The 16,683-nt window shown below is 51.8% G+C and overlaps 1 protein-coding gene across 4 annotated transcripts in view; it reads right to left on the bottom strand.

Annotated features, from left to right (window-relative positions):
* Positions 1 to 16,683, bottom strand: part of SYN3 (synapsin III) — a 453,214-nt gene that overhangs the window by 12,825 nt on the left and 423,706 nt on the right. For all 4 annotated transcript variants that reach the window (XM_077914724.1, XM_077914725.1, XM_077914727.1 and 1 more), the window contains 5 exons: positions 16,502 to 16,644; positions 11,335 to 11,409; positions 6,927 to 7,029; positions 2,431 to 2,565; positions 1,483 to 1,570 (listed from right to left, as the gene is read on the bottom strand). In XM_077914724.1, coding sequence (XP_077770850.1) covers positions 1,483 to 1,570; positions 2,431 to 2,565; positions 6,927 to 7,029; positions 11,335 to 11,409; positions 16,502 to 16,644 — 544 coding nt within the window. The remainder of the gene's footprint in view (positions 1 to 1,482; positions 1,571 to 2,430; positions 2,566 to 6,926; positions 7,030 to 11,334; positions 11,410 to 16,501; positions 16,645 to 16,683) is intronic.

Here is a 16,683-nt window from a genome sequence, read left to right as displayed (position 1 = left end):
AGTAGGAAGAGCTAGCACCTCCTGGGCGTCACCTCCGTGCTGTCACCTTGCTAGCTGCTTCACCTGCATGGCCTCACGGTGGCCTCCCCATAACCACACAGGGCAGTGGTTCTATCACCTGCGGGACACAGGCTCCGAGAAGCCCTGTAACTTGCCCAAGACCTTAGGGTACTCACATGCGGAGGAGGGTTCATAAACACGCTTATCTGCCTCAAGAAGAATCCTGCCGTCCATGTACATGGTTATAGAAGTTAGGCAGTTCCCTTTTCTTAAATACTTTCTGCCTTTTTTAAAAAAGATCTTATTTACTTGTTTGAGAGAGAGAGAGAGAGAGAGAGAGAGAGTACACAAGCTGGGTAAGAGGCAGAGGGAGAGGGAGGAGCAGGGAGCCCAATGTAGGACTCCATCCCAGGACCCCAGGATCATGACCTCAGCCGAAGGCAGATGCTCAACCACTGAGCCTCCAGGAGCCCCTACTTTCTGGCACACATGAGAAAGATGGATGGGGTACTTTATCTGACACCTGTGGAATGGGAAGCCATTAAATGCCCAGGGTCAAATTTTTCCCCAAGAAACAATGAATATATCATTTTAATAAAAGCGATTAGAAAGGCCAGAGCATGAGATTAATGCTTTTTTTTTTTCCCCTGATAGGTTCTAAGCAGATTCTTAAAAAGATCGCTGTGAAACCCCCTGGCGGGGCTTCTTGATGCAGAGCTGCCTGGAAGCTCCAAGGTGGTGCTAGAGCAGTGAGCGCGCACCTGGAAGGTTCTGGCTGCGAGTGAGCGCTGTGGCGAGTTTCCTCCCCAGGCCCTCGTGGGAGAACCCTCAAGCGGCGACATTCCGTAAGAAAGTTAGTTATTGCCACGGCTTCATCCTGTCATCGCTAGTCTATCCGTTCTCTATTAAACGGTGGCATTTACACAGTAATGCCGGAATATTTTTTGAGGGAGAATTTCCATCGACAAGGTCTTATATCATGTTCTGCGTTTCTCTCTTTCTCACTCTGGCTGGTTGGCTCATCAGTCCATAAACAGGCGCCACTAGGGGCTAAGAAACACTTTCTCAAAGATCTAAAAGGCCAGACTTATGAACCTGCATTTTCTTGCTGTGTTTCCTTGGGCAAAGCCTCAATGTGCACCTTAGTAGAAAGGAAATACTGATGTTTTCACTGTGGAGTGACTGGGAGACAAAAAAAAAAAAAAAAAAAAAGGAGGGAAATAGATGGGGAAGTCCCTCGCCCGGTGCCTGGCATGCTGAGGTGCTCCGTGAGTTCTGTCTTCCCGTCCTTCCCTCCCGAGTGGAAGGGGGTGACACACATCCCAGTCCCGTTCGCTCTGCACACAGAGTGCACGCATTCTGTGGCTACACTATTAAGGTGGATTTTTCCCGAGTGCCCTCTGGAGACCACACACGGACTCCTTGGGGCATTTAAACATCCTCCCTGTATAATCTCTCTGGGTGACTTGTCCTGGCTCTTACCTTGTGTGGGCGGGCGTGGCTGGGGCTGTCCAAGCGGAGGCCCCAGCTGGGCTGGCCCTGGGGACTTTGCTGGTTTAGTCTGTGGAGCCTAGAGCAGGAGAGGAAAGAAACCTGTTGTGATGCCACAGCCACCTGCTTCCTCAGAAGGCAGGATTCATTAAGATCTTGTTATCACAGAGGTGAACTTATGTATGGTGCATAATTCTTAAGAGTACACACCATCGTGACTTTTTTTCATGTGTATATGTCTGGGTAGCCACCACCCAGATCAGGACAGAACATTCCAGCAGAGAAGGCTGCCCCATGCCCCTTCCCAGCCCACAACCCCCTCAAGTATAACCATCATTCCCACAGCTATTATGATAGATTTGTTTTTTGGGGGAAAGGGGGAGGGGAGCAGGTTTGAGACTTGCTTTTCCATAAAACTAGGAGCTAGCAAATTCTGTGGAGAATGATCTGGTAATTTGTGCTGAGGACCATGGAATGGAGGAGCTGTGTGGGAGCTTGTGGAGGTTGGGGGATGGAGAAACAGAAGACACAATAGTGTCTATTGACTGGTGCTCTGGGAACACACAAAGGGCATGTGTGTACACACATCTGTGCATGCACGCACACAACCATACACACATGGCCACACACACCCGCTGCTCCCTGCTCAGGCCCAGCATGGAGGGCACAGAAGGGACAACTGGCTTCTCATGCTAATGATCTCCCGAGTGTTTTCCCCCATGACATGGAAGGAGGGAGGTCTGAGAGCCTCCCAAAGCCCCTGTCTGGTTGGAGCAGGGGTGCAGGCCCTCACGCCAACCTCCACCTGCACCCCATTCCTGTCTCCCCGGGGAGGTGCCATTCTAGGGGCATCTCCTTTGATTCCGAGGGACTCCTCATTTCTGGACAGCCTGGCATTTCTCCCGGCCACAAAGTCTCCTGTGTTCCCGAGAACCTTACCCAAGGCCTCAGTGGTGAGGGCACAGTGCCCCCGGGTAGGAGGAGTTGGCTCATTTTGGAGACAACCAGGTCGGCCATCAGCTGTCTGTCCTCTTCCACGTGCTCGCCAATCAAGGGCATTGAGCTGTCCATCACCTGTGGGAGAGAAAGGAGGCCCGAGGGAGCCCCACGCAAATCCAAATCGCAAATCGCTAGCGAGGCCCAGGAGGGCTGGCTCAGGGCTCAGCACAGAAGTGGCCGCTGGGTGGCGGTGTTCTCCAGCCAACCTGGTCTCGGCCTTGGGCTGGGTCTGCTCCCCTGGAGTCACCCAAGTCCCCGCAGTTCTGTCTCAATCAACTCTCTGGCTTCGCTTCAATTCAACCTCCATTTTTTGGGCTACAGAAATGTGACCAAGGGCCAGCGAGCCTTTGCTGACCTTTTCTGCTCTTTTCTTGGGGAAGCCGGTCTCTGCCCACTCCTTTCCCACCTTGGCTCCTACCCAGGCTTGGGGCTGACCTCTGGGCCACTGGTCCAAGGTCAAGGTTTTCCACAAAGCCAGAAGCAGTGAAGGGTGGGGGGTGCTCAACTTGGACTAAAAATTGATATGGGCTGCAGTTGGCCCTGGGTTCAGAGAGAAGCAGCCTGTCCTTGGGGCCTCTGGCAGAGCCTATGCCTGCAGAGAAACTCCGTCCACAGGTAACAGCCTGTTTCTCAAAGGAGGCAAAGTACTCATGCTGGGGGGTGGCTCCTGAGAGATCATATTTGCTCAACCTGCTCTTTTGGCAGGTGGAGAAACTGAGGCCTAGGGATGGGAGGGGACTCAGCCAAAGTCACACAGGCCAACCGTGCACGTGCATGGGCAGCTGTAGAAGGTGTGGAGTGGAGCATGGCCCAGACAGACACTCTCTCCTCCGCCAGATTCCAGCCTGCTCACCTGCCCCGGCCACCAAACACATGGCCTTTTTTCCCCTCCTCCAGGCTCTGGACTTACCAGGCTCTGTCTTCTGACCAGGTCCCTACCTACACCCATTCCCTCTGCTCACTCTTCACTTAACTCCTTCTTGTCCTCTGGAAACACCCAGCTAAGCCCTTCGTCTCCCTCTGAGCAACTTCTAACCAGCTGCTCAGCCGCACTCCCGCCTTGGGGAGCTTACCCAGGGGAGTGCTGACCTCTCCTGTTTCCCTGTGTCTCTCCACCAGACTCTAAGTCCTTGGGTCAGGGATGCACCCTGGGTCCTGATCAACAGATATGCCCTCAATAACCCCTACAATGGAAAAACGAAGGTCCTTGCACTGAGTCCTGCTTGTGATGATCAGGACACTGTGTGCGCTATGTTTTATTAAGCACTGATTACAGGCCAGGCACTGTTCCAAGCACTGGGTGTGGATGATCTTATACAAGTCTCAGAAGAGCTCTTGGAGGCAGGCACCACTATTATCTTTATCAAAATGATGAGGAAGGTGAAGACATCAAACAAGTAGTAAATTCGAGAACACGTGACTAGCAAGCCACAGTCCTTCCATTTCTCACCGAGCACTGAAACAGCTCTCTGTGGTGAAAACTGGGAACAGAAACCTGGAATCCAAGCCTGTGTTCTGCTACAGACTTGCTGTGTGATGTTGGGCAGGTTACTCTTCCTCAATTGTAAACTGAGGGCCTTAGGTGGCTGGGAAACCCAGCTGGGGCACCTAGGGGTCCATGTGTCCAAAGCACCCACTGTGGTTGGGAGGCTGGAAAGCAAACTCAAGGATGTGAATGTTGATTCCAGCCTGGTCCTGAGCGCTGTCCTCAACCCTAACTCCTCGTGGGCTGGGCCTGAATCCCTGGCATCCCAGCTCTCTGTGCCCGGCACACCAACAGCCTGCTGGCCTACGTGGGCTGAACCGGGTCGTAACCATGGAGTCTGTCTGCGTGGACACACGCCTGTCCTCCTCTCCCTGCCCCTGCCCACCGTTGTCTGCTCTGGTCTCTGTTTCCTACACTCCCTGCAGTGGAAAACAGCCACTGCGAGGAACCTGAGGTCAGAGCAGTTTCGAATCCCCGTGGTGGACAAAGCCAAAGGAAGTGGACACTCTGGTCTCCCCAGGGAGATATTTTTCCAGTGAGCAATGTCATTCCCTGGACAGGCCATGGAGGGCAAGTTCAAGGGTCTTTCCCCTGAGTATTTTACTGTGAGGATCATCACAAAACATGTCATACAAATTTTATGTTCTCACCACAGAGGTGGCTGAAGAAAACAGTATTTTTGGATCTCTTCTGCCGTTTTTTTCCTCACTGGGGAAAAAATACCTTTTATCTTCCTGGTAGCAAGTTCCTCATCTCCCTTGACCCCACTGTAAACCCAAGAGCAAGGGAAACAGCTCTGCAATGTTTCTGAGAGAAAAAACAGTCTGAAAAGTCATCTTTTTTTTTTTTTTCTGGAACATTTTGAGAAGATGTTTTCTTGTTTTTTAAAGTACAAAACCACTAATTTTGCTTTTTTTTTTTTTTTTTTTAATGTAAGAGGTCCTTCATCCCTGACCCTCTGAATGTTTGGAGGCAGGGAGCCTAGGCCTACAAATACGAAGGTTGAGAAAACTCAAATAGGCAGGAGCTCTTGGGGGCAGAGAGAATGGAAGGGAGAGGAGGCTAAACTCGGGGGTGTGTGTGTGTGAGGGGGGAGCCAAGGAGCCCTTCCTCCATGATGGCTGTCACCTCTCTGGATGGAAGCTCTAGGAGGAGGGTCCCGGCCGCCATGGTTGCTGCTGAGTCTCCATCTCCTGGCCTGGAGCCTGGCGCCCAGCACCAGGGCTGGTTAGTGAAGGCTGGATGACTGCATGTGCGCCACAGCTGTGTCCGTGTCTGCTGGTCCCTGTGAGGACATGTAGGTGTAGCAGGGCCAGGAGGGGTCTCAAGAGATGCAAGACCTCAGGCAGGAAGGCCCTTGGTCCGTCCCTGGTCCAAAGCACCCAGGGCATCCTCAGGAAGGCTGGGCACCCACTCCTCCGGGATGCAGCCTGCCTCTCTCTGGCTCAGAAGCAAGTGTGCAGGCCAGTACTGCTCCTTTGAGAAGGTGTCCTGGGGGAGGGGGCAGGGGTGGGGTGGTTTCGGCTATGGTAGCAGCCAGAGGGAAGTGGTTCCTGGACTTGAGATGAGAGCTATATTCCAGAGCAAGATGGAACCTGCAAATACAGATGCAAGTCCTCCTGGGAGCTTTCTGGCCTCTCTGGGGAGGGACGGTGTCCGCCCTGGATCCTTCCCGACACCTCCGTGGTGGCCACTCCCTGGGCAGGAGGCTGCTGCTCTCCTGGGTCAGCCACAAAAAATAGCAGGGCCCCCACCCACAGAGTCACCGGTAGTGCTGCGCTGGGGGTCCTGGGGAGTGGCGTAGGCACGCAGGCCCGGGGACTAGCTGGCTCCTGTGGTCGCCCAGCCATGTGCTTCCCATTAGCCGCCCACAGCCTGGGAGGGGGCGGCCACAGGGCTCTCCCTCACGTGTCTTGGCCTTGTGTCAGCACCACCCATCCGCTGGGGTTTGAAGGCCACAGAAGGGGAGCCCGGGAAGGGGTTGCGGGAGCAGTGTGAACACGGAGATGTGCAGTTGGGGGGAGAATGGAGGATTCTGAGGCCATAGGGGCATTTTCAGGGGAGGGCAGTGGAGAGCCAGAGCTGCGGGGGGTGGGGTAGAGAGATGGGGCAGGGAGAGGGTTTGGGGTGCAGAGGAGGACTGTGGGACCAGGAGGCCTGGTGTGGGGGGCAGTCCTGGAGGAGACAGGGGGACTGTGGGGTCGGGGGGCAGGGAGCATGGACAGGAAGCTGGCAGGGGAAGGAGAGTGGGGATTAGAGGTAGATGGGTAGGGACAGTCCTGCTGGCAGGGGCAGCGGGCTGTGGGCCTGGGAGAGGCATGGGCTGTAGGTGGGTCGTTGGGGAGATTCTGGGACCCTCAGCTCCTCTGCAGCATCTCTCACAATTCTAATTCCCTCCGTCTTTTGTTCCATTCCTACCCCTGCAGCGCCGTGCTCCCTGTCCTAACTTTCAGTGTCCTCCATGACCCGTTTATCATCCTTCTTCCTCACCAGCCTGTACACCCCATGTCTGTCTGGTTCACAGCTCTGTCCCCAGAACCACACCCCTGCCTAGCCCCGGGGAACCCCTTGGTTCTGTTGAATGAAGAGGAATCTCTGCACGGTGACTAGGGAAGTGTGCCCTCCTGACACACTTGGACACAGAAAATTTAAGAGGCCCAATGGCACAGATCTTGCTGACTCATGGACTGATGCTCCCCACCCCCACCATCCTTAGGCCCACGGGTTGTCAAACTGCCTGTCGGAACACAGATGCTCTAGATGCTGCCGAGGATGGGGATGGGGAGGTTTGTGAGGGCGGTGGGTGAGAAGCCTCTGGGAGCCGCGTGTGCCCAGGCCATGGGCCAGGGCACGGCCGACCACGCTGGAGCCCATGGGCGGATTCTGTCCCTCTGGCATGCCCACCCAGAGGCTGGACCAGGCCAGGAGGACCTCCTGCTTCAGCCCTCACCTCAATGATGTAATCTCTGCCGTCCTTGCTGTGGACCGCCTTGACAGCGCAGATGTCCAGGCCGCCAAACATTTCTGAGCAGCTGTCCACCCACAGCCTGTACCTGCAGGGACGGAGAGATAGACTGTGAGCGTGGGGGGAGAGCGCAGGAAGGGGGAGCAGAGGGAGAGAGAGAGGTGGAGACAAAGAGACACAGGGAGACACACAGACAAACAGGCCATAGGACAGTGACACGTGCACACATCCAGAAACAGAGAGAGGTGGTCAGAAATAACAAGAGACAGAGATGCAGCGAGAGAGACAGAGACACAGAGGGAGACAGAGAGGCAATGGGAGGGACAGAATGGGGTACAAGCAAAGGCAGAAACACAGATGGGCAGAGAGAGAGACAGAGAGACTAGCAAGGGAGGCAGGAAGCCGGAGAGAGGAAGGGAGAGGAGCAGAAGGAAGGAGAGGAGGGAGAGATGTCAGGGACCCGGCCACGGCAGGGCCGTGCTGGCTCCACAGAGCTTGCCCTGCCTCCATCCGGAGCCATCCTGAACACCCAGCCACTCCTGCGGCCCTTTCCCTTGGGAAAGCTGCTGGAAGGGCTCAGAATCCCTCCCAGGCCACCCTCCAAGCCCCAGTGAGCACGCTAGACAACAGCCTGCGGGGGACAAAGGGCGCATTCTGCCCTGAGCCTGGGGCGGGCAGGCCGGGGAGCCTGGCAGGCCGCTCTCCCCTCTGGGCCTGGCCCTCTGGACCCAATGCTTTTGTTCCCTTTCCAGCCACTTGATGGCTATAAGGTCAGTTTGCTTTGCAGGGGAAAGATCTCGACACTGGATTTTGACCCCACAACAAGGGGATGGTTGTATCTGGAGAAGTCTTCCTGGGCTTGCACTTGGCATCTCTTGTGGGGGCCGGACTTGGGAGTCACCGGGGACTTGGTGTCAATATTCTTGCTTCTGCCCTCACTCTCCAGGGTCACACAGGGCACGCCTGCTCTGAGATCTATTTGTGTCTCTGAGCGACAAGGCCTAGAATGAGGAGAGGTCATGGCCGAAGTGCTCTTAGAACCAACCCTCTCATCTTAACCGCCAAGGCCCACTGAGGCCCAGAGATGGAGAGCAGTTTGGCCAGGTCACACAGCGAGACAGTAATACCCCCAGGATTACATAGATCTCCTGGCTCCTGGCTCTGGCTTTTTTCATTCAACTCTAACAGAGAGTGTGTGAGATCACAGAAGGAAAAGGAAGGATGAAAACTCATGCATATTCAGCAACCAACAGGTCCCAGGCCATCTGTGGGGGGTGACCCTTCATTCTCTAACCCCCACCCAACTCTGTCAGGAAGGTCTAACCCATCTTACTGATGAGGAGACTGAGGTTGAGAGAGCTTCACCAGCCACTGTGCTGGCCTCCAAACCTAGAATCTGTGTGATTCCACAGGCCAAGCAAGCCACCCTTCCTCTCAGTTGGGACACATGGCAGCCTGTTGTCCCTCTGCCTGGGAGACCAGTGACCTGGAGTCTTGCTACTAAAGTCCTCAATAATTTTGGGTAATCCTCTCCTTCTTGAAGCCTGTTTCCTTATCTGAAAAATGGGCAGGCCTACGTATGATTCTAGTTGTGTCCCAGAATCACCAGAGGGTAGAGCAAACAAACATAAACATACAGATTTAGGGGCCCTGCCCTATGCTAGAATACTCTCTATACATTTTTAAAGCTTCTCACGTGATTCTCATGTGCAGCCACACATGAGAATCTCTTTGGTCCTCAGAGTTCTAAGATCCCCCTGGGCTCTCTGACAGGGTCCCTGTATTTGGCAGTAGTGGCTCACAGCTGAGGCTCCTTCAGTTTAGGGAGGCCTGTGCCCTGAGACACACCCCTGAGTCAGGTTTCTTCTCAATGGAAGACAGAAGCCTGGACTAAGACCCAGAGAAAGCTGGTTTCTAGAGGCTGTTTGCCAATGATGAACTTCCAGAATACCTACTGGCTGTATCCATGGGGCACAGGTCCCCTTTCCCAGGGCCCAGGAAGGGGCTCCATGGATGGAGCAGGACAGGAAAGACTGGAAAACATGGGTCACGCTACCCCCTGCCCTAGCCAGGTGGGACTAGCACTGACCAAGCCACGTTGTTGGTTTTGCTGAGGGGTCAGGTTACCTGGCAAACAGGTAAGCCAGGTGGAAAAAGGAGCCAGGGCCTGTTTATGGGCCCCCAGAGAATTCCTCCCACTGTGGAGGTGGGATAGGTGAGCTCTGCTTCAGGCTTTGGGAATACTGTCTATGACTTTACAGAAGGGAAAGTGAATTCCAGACCTAAGTGGACCCTGGCCTAAGGCAGGCTCTGGCAGGAATGGCCCAAGAAACCTGGAGCTAGGATGTGGTGGCCTGCTGGGGACACTTGAGAGCAGTTCATGGGGCATCGCAGAAGGCTGGGCTCACATTCTGGAGAGGCCACAGAGAAAAGGACCACAGTGCCCCATGGCTGTTCACTGGGGGAAGGAAACGACTGCCTCAGACCAGATGATTCGGGTGGGCCAGGTAACAAGCACGCCCTCCCTGAGACTAGTTGATATAGGCAGGCTCCCAGAGGAAGGCGGCAGCTGCCACCAGGGCTGACAGGAAGGGAGGGCAGCCCCACCCTGCCACGGTGGCTGTGGGGTCAGGTACTGACCACCCCTCTCCCCGGCAGCACTCTAGTTGATCACCTCCGATTAACAGCTGAAGCGGTTCACAAAGATTAGTTAACTCGCCTCAGGTAACACAGCCTGGAAGGGACAGGACCACTCATTTTCATTCACATCCTGCTTCTTAGAGGCCCTGAGCCAGCAGATCATGAGGGCAGGAACCATGTCTGTCTGGTCTGCCACAGTTCCCCCAGGGCCTCACTCAACACCTGGCTCCCAGCTCCCGCTCAGCAGATAACCAACAAGGAAATGAAGGGATGCCTCCCAACTCCTACTCACTCTTTACAAGGTGATTGTGGAACCACGTCCTTCAGGAAGCCTTCTCTGACCTCACTCCTCCCTTATCTGCATTGGGTGCCCCTTCTCTGTGCTCCCCCTGCAAGCACCACAGCTCACTTCCACCCCAAAATACCACACTATGTCTCCTATGTTGACTGGGGAGCCAGGGGTGGACCTCTGTAGGTTTAGTCTGCACAACATTGATTTCCCTTCTTATCCTTTTTGATGTTCGGTGGAGTCAAGCCTCCCCACCCCATTGCTGCGATAGCTGGCCCCAGGGCAATCTCCAATGGGTGGAGACAAGATGTAGGCCCGGAGCAATCTCACAGGTGCCGCTTCTGGGTCTAGTGATTGGCTCAGCAATGGTCATGTGACCCACAGCAGGCCAATCCATGATCAAGGCTCCCTTCCAGTCTTTGGTTGAGATGATTGGGAAAGAGAAGTTTTGTCCCTGCCCTCCTTGACATGGTCAGGATGGAAGTCTGGGGCCTCGATGGGCCACCAGATGAGCCCGCCGTGTGGAATGAAGCTAATGCAGAAGAAAGCTGAGCTGAGGTGTGTAGAATGAGCCCTAAAGCCTTACCTAGAGCTGCACCTCTGCAGTTTTCATTGCCACAAGCCAACCAATCTACCTTCTGTCTCTGATCAATGAGATTTGTGTTGTGATGGTTGGAGTGGACCCAGAGTCCTTGAAGGGAAAGGCTGGACCTTTTTTCATCTTGGCTCCTTTAGTGCTTGGCACAACATGGCAGGCAGTAGGCACTCAATAAATGTTCACCCAGCAGACCTGACCCCAAAGCCCCACACTCCATGCACTCTTGTTGCATGCCAGCACACAGAGGTCACCAGGCACGCAGGGAAGCATGTGTGTGTGCTGCTGGCCTTGCGAGCAGGTGACTGGCCCTTCTTCAGGTGAAGAGAGTGCCCAGCAGTGCTGAAAGGCAGAGGGACCTGAGGGGCCTTCAGCCAGGGTGCACATACCACATTCATGACTCAGTAGAAATAACCTCTCCCTCCTGACACTGAGTTGAAAATATAAGTCTGAGAGAGGGATGGACATTCCAGTAGCCCTGGTGCCCTAATAAGGATGCTTTTATGTACCTGTCAGAGCACAGAGGGGACTGGTAAGGACTCCCTGCTCTCTCTGCAATAGCTGGGCAGGGCTGGAAAGACCCCTGGACTTGGAGTTAAGACATCAGGGATCTACTCTCAGCTCTGTGACCCTGGACAAGTCACTTTCCCTCTCTGAACTTTCTTCTCTCATCTGTGAAGTGGGATTAACGTAACATCTACCCAGCAGGTTGCCGAGCAATCAACAGCTGACGTGCCTAGGAACGTGCTCTGTGGGTGGTGAAGCACTGGCAGGAGGGTGAGGCAGCACTCCTTACAGGCCTCTTGTGGTACTCCTCCCCCACCTTCTGCTGGGGCTGGTGCCACACCCTCTCACACCTTGTCTCTTACCTCTCAGTCATGGCCACCTGCTCCAGCATGGCAGAGCCTGTGTTGGCCTTCCAGTTTCCAGAGATGGATGTTCGCCTGTATCAGAAAAATAACACTGAGGGCATTAGGACCCCTGTCACTGCTCTGCTTTCCTTATTTGCTTTGGCTGTTAGGATGCTCCAATTCAAATACCTGCCTCACGTGCTGGTGTATATCATTAGGTACATGTCTGGTCCCCAGCTTTATTTGCCTGCTTTTATTTTCCTTTATGTTGATTATCTTATTTATTTGTTGGATCTTATGTATCTTTTTCTAGATTTCTTTGAGATCTAAAGATTTTTTTTTCATTTTTTTAAATTTGAATTCAATTAGACCGTATATAGTACATCATTAGTTTCAGAGGTAGAGGTCAGTGATTTATCAGTTGCATATAACACCCAGTGCTACATCACCTGCCCTCCTTAATTCCCATCACCCACTTACCCCCTCCCCTCACTCCACTCCCCTGCAGCAACCCTCAGTTTGTTTCCTATGATTAAGTGTCTCTCATGGTTTGTCTCCCTCTCTGATGACTTCCCATTCAGTTTTCCCTCCCTTCCCCTATGATCCCTTGCACCGTTTCTTATATTCCACATGAGTGAAACCATAAGATAATTGTCTTTCTCTGATTGGCTTATTTTGCTCAGCATAATACTCTCCAGTTTCATCTACGTCAATGTAAATGGTAGGTATTCATCCTTTCTGATGGCTAATATTCCATTGTATATATAGACCACATCTTCTTAACCATTCATCTGTCAATGGGCTCTTTCCATAGTTTGGCTATTGTGGACATTGCTTCTATAAACACTGGGGTGCAGGTGCCTCTAAAATTTAAATTTAAAAAATGTCTACACCATCAGATGAAATGCCCCAAGCTTTGGCCTCTTGTTTTTGAAAAGGAGAACCAAAGCAATAGAGCCACTCATGATTCTGGAATTCCTGGAGGGCTCCAAAATGTAGGAAAAATGACCCATGGAGAGAAGTGATCATTTTTTCATGGTGAAGGGCAGGAAGGCCTTCTGGCCTCAATACCCTCTCGGTTCGTCTTTCCTTTTCTGTTCCAGCAACACCAACCTCCCTTGCAGTGCTCCAATGCTATTGTTTTTTCCTATGTCAAGGCTTCTGCACACATTCTTCCCTTTGCCTGATTCAGTCTATGTCTCCATCTTTGCCTCCCTAAGGACTACTCATCCTTCACGTTTCATATGACATGTGACTTCCAACAGCCCACCTCCTCCAACAAGGGTAGATGCCCCTAAACCAATGTTTAGTAATGCTTATCTCACTTGGAAAGACTCCTTTAGTGTCCAGTCTCCCTAGGGCAGGGGAAATGTTAGACTCATCCCCTGTCCCCACGCTGTCCAGTGGGACCTGGCAAGTAGTAGATACCTAGTAACTAGCTACGTGCCTAGATACCCCTACGTGGGTAAGGGACTATATTAGGGGAAAAAATCAAGACAAATAATCTCCAGTGAGATTATTTGGATAATCTGGATTATCCAAATCCAGATATCTGGATTCAGCAAAGACTGAATGAGTGTAAGCAAAGTGGCAGAGGTAAAGTTTTTCATTTTATGGCCAAGGGAAGGCATGTAAGGGAAGGTATATGGTTGAGATTAAAGGGTGAAGTGGGAGAAATTGCTACACAAATATATCTTCTTAAAACAGAAAATAAATTGTATCTGAAAACAGCAGATGCTGAAAATAGATGGTGGCCAACAGGAGCTAGAATTGCTAAGGGGCGCAGTGATGTTGATAAGCTTTATGTCAGTTCAGTTCAGCCTAGCTTGATTCAATTCAATTCAGCAAACTCTCACTGGGCTGCTCTATGTCCTGGGTTTTAGATTTGTCTTGGTATGCAGAGATGACCCCATCCTAAGGCTGCTCATTACCTGGAAGGGTGGACCAGTTTCAAAGGAGTGAAGAGCTCTGGGAAAGCAAAGGAGAAACCAGAGTCATTCAACATGACCCCAGAAGGGGACCAATGAATGTGCCTCAGAGGGTGGTAGGGTTGGCATAGCAGGATCTGCATGGTGGTAAGAGAAGGGAAAAACTGACTTGAGTCAGACAGATGCAAGGTTGAATCTTGTTTCCATAATTTTCTTGCTGTATCTCTGAGTTTTTATTTTTTTCATTGGTGAAATGGGAATGATCTCCATCCTCCCACATTATGTGGACTAAAGGAAATATTCCCATAAATGGCTTAGCCCTCGGGGCACTACCATTATTTTTCAGTCACTGGAGACAAGAAAAGAAGGCATTGCAATGCCAGAGGCAGCAGGAGCACAAGCCAGATTGCTCTCCTGCCAAGAAAATAATAATAGTGAGAGTTGCTATTTGATGGGGGCTTTCTCTGTCTGAGACCTGGGTCTAAGGGCTCTAGAAGTCCTGGTTCATTCAGGCTCACAGAACTAATGAGACAGATATTACTGTGATTACCATTCTCACTGAGCGGCAGAAGCCACCAATCCCCATCTGAGAAACTCCAAGCTCCTAACTATGACTTTCCATGGCAGAGCCCATCCCAGGCTTGGGGGAAGAGAGTCACTTGGCCCAAAGGTGATTCAGCCACTGGAATGTGGGACAGAATGTAGACCGTGACAGAAAAGTCTACCTATATTGCAAATGTATGACGTTGACCTCCTTGCTGAAGAGGGTGGAGGCGGGTGATAAGGTGTGGACCCAAGTAACCTTGGATGGGAGGCTGTCTGACTAACCATAGAAGGAGCTGTGCACGAGCACTGTACTGCCGTGGGTAAAGCTCTTTCCCACAGAGCTCCAAGTTAATGGTTCTGCAATTGTACTGGGACTGAACAAATAAGTAAATAGATGGCAGATGGTAGGAGCCAGGTTTTCCCTGTTGGAGCAGGAAGTTATAGATAAGCAATCTGGGAAGGCTGAAATGAATCATGTGGTACCCGAGGAAAGTCGGAGATATCAATATGAACTCTTTTTAGCTTTAGATAGAGCTGGATACATACAGAAATAATTACAGATATATGTGCACACATGGGTTAAGGCACACATATGTATTTCCTGGCTCTGTCTGCTGAGAGGCCCTAGTAACAGGGACACCCCAGTAGCAAGTACAAAGGCCTTGAATACAGGGCAGGAAGTGGGCCAGAAAGGAGGCTGAATGGTCGGCGGGGTTGGTAATGGTGGTGGTGGTGGTGGTGGCAGGCAGAGAGGATGCTCTACATTGAGGTCTGACACAGACCCCCTCCCTTGGACAGGGGCCAACCCAGGGTCCAAGAAAATCCATAACTAATGACAAACTGGAGCTGCCAGGGCAGAAAGGCTCAGCATAAAGAATGCAGCAGTGAGCTAATCTTCAAGAAGTGAAACTGGGACAAGGTGTCGTCAATGTCAAGTGGAAACACGAACAATGAGGAGAGGAGGGAAATGATATCATGATGGATGGCGGAGGCCTCAGGAATGCATCGGACGGCTGCACTGGAATGTTCCCCAACACAGAGGGGGCAGAGGAGAGCCAACCTTATGACTCTGAGGGTATCTGAGAGCAGGAACAGGTCTGGCCTGGCTCAGGGGTGGAAGAGAGGAATGGGCAAGACAGAAGTATTCCTTGAGGACTGGCTCCACCCCTTTCCTGGGAAGCTTTCCTTGATAGGTCAACTGCCTGCATCTTCTCCAGTTCCCCAGGTGATGGCAGAGTGGAGTAGGTGCTGTGCATTGTGTGCCCACAAAGCCTAAAATGACCATTGGGCCCTTTATAGAAAAATTCTGCTGACCCATAGTGGAGGCAATCTAGGTAGTGCAAAAGCAACCCTAGATAATGCATAAATGAATGTGTCTGGCTGTGGTTAATAAAACTTTATTTACAGAAACAGGTAGCAGCTGGATTTAGCCTGTGGGCTGTGGTTTGCTAACCCTGACCTACAGCATGAGTTCCACTGCACAAAAGCGCACAGAGAGATTTCCAACTGTCCAGAGCCAGCCACTGCAGCCCTCAGATAGGAGCCTGTGCACAGCCAGTGCTCCATTAACACTTGGCAACCTGGCACAGGTTAGCTCTCTGGGGGTAGATTCCTTCAAGGGGAATCTACAACATTCCAAAGTGAGACACAGAGAGACCTTGGAGCAGATAAGACCTCCCACCTTTTCAAGAACTTCCATTCTGACGACCGCAGCAGCTCGAGTGTGAGGCATCCTGTGCCAGAACCACCTCTGGGGTGAATGTGTTGAATTTTCTGGCATTCGTTCCTCTTCCCTTTGTCACAGCACCTCTGTTCCCATTGGGGGATGACCCTGCCCATATTGTATGTTATCTTGGTGGGACTCTCCATACTGTTTTTCTGCCATTCTCTAACCAACAAGCATGTGATCCAAGTTGGGATTATCAGTGCTGTTTCCGTGGCATCACAACCTTGAGTTCAGCACTGAAAATGATTCCAGCAGATTCATTTTCCAGTGGGGGTACCATGAAGATTGTTACTCTCGCCACCCAGATTCCTGCGGCTGCCCTAAATCCTAATATTTCTGAAATTGACAGTTGAGTGGTTTCAACTGTTTTCAGAGTTTCTGATCATTCATGGCTTTCTAATAAATTTCCTTTTGAAAACTCCATCAGTGTGGTCAGATGTGGTTTCTGTTGCTTGCAGCTGGAGAAATCTGATGTAATCTCCTAATTGGTCTTAAAAATTCTAGAGAAGCCCTTGGCAGCCTGTGGCCCCAGAGCCAGCTTTTTATAAATACAGGTCAGATCATGCCACTTCTCTGCTCAGAAGAAAACAAGACAAAACCCAAAACCCTCAGCAAGGCATGCAAAGCCCTCCTTGATTTATCCTCAAAGTTTCTCTTTTAGTCTGGTCTCCTATGATATACATCCCATGGATACTTGAAGTTCCCCCAAACATGCCAAGTATCTTTCTTCCTCTGAGAGAAACAGCTCTCTTTGGGTAGACAGATTTCGACCCTGGGATAAACTCTGAGAAAGCATCAGCACTTAGCCGTACTGACTGGAGAAGAAGGGCAGAAAGAGGACATAAAGGGAGAGTAAAGATGGGCTGAAGGGTCTCTGCCCCGCGGTGGAGGAGACAGGGCTGGACCTGCATCTCTAATCGCTGTTCCTCCTACACTCTCCTCCCACCTCTCCTCCCAGCAACCCAGCCCCTGCTCAGGGACTCACATGTAAGCCTTGTAGTTGGATCCGATTTTCTGGATGCGGATGTCGTACTTGGAGTCAATGAAGGCCTCAGTGGTAGCATAGGTTTTGGCCATAGCCACCATGCTGGTGATGTCCTGGTAGTCATGCTGGTTTTCTACTTTGATCTGTGTGGGAGGATCAGGGGGTGAGTGCCAGCCACCAGT

Source organism: Canis aureus, chromosome 11 (genome assembly GCF_053574225.1).
Source record: "Canis aureus isolate CA01 chromosome 11, VMU_Caureus_v.1.0, whole genome shotgun sequence".
Classification (NCBI taxonomy): Eukaryota; Metazoa; Chordata; class Mammalia; order Carnivora; family Canidae; genus Canis; species Canis aureus.
The sequence above is the reverse complement of the archived record's forward strand: the minus strand, read 5'-3'. Positions and strand labels throughout refer to the sequence as shown.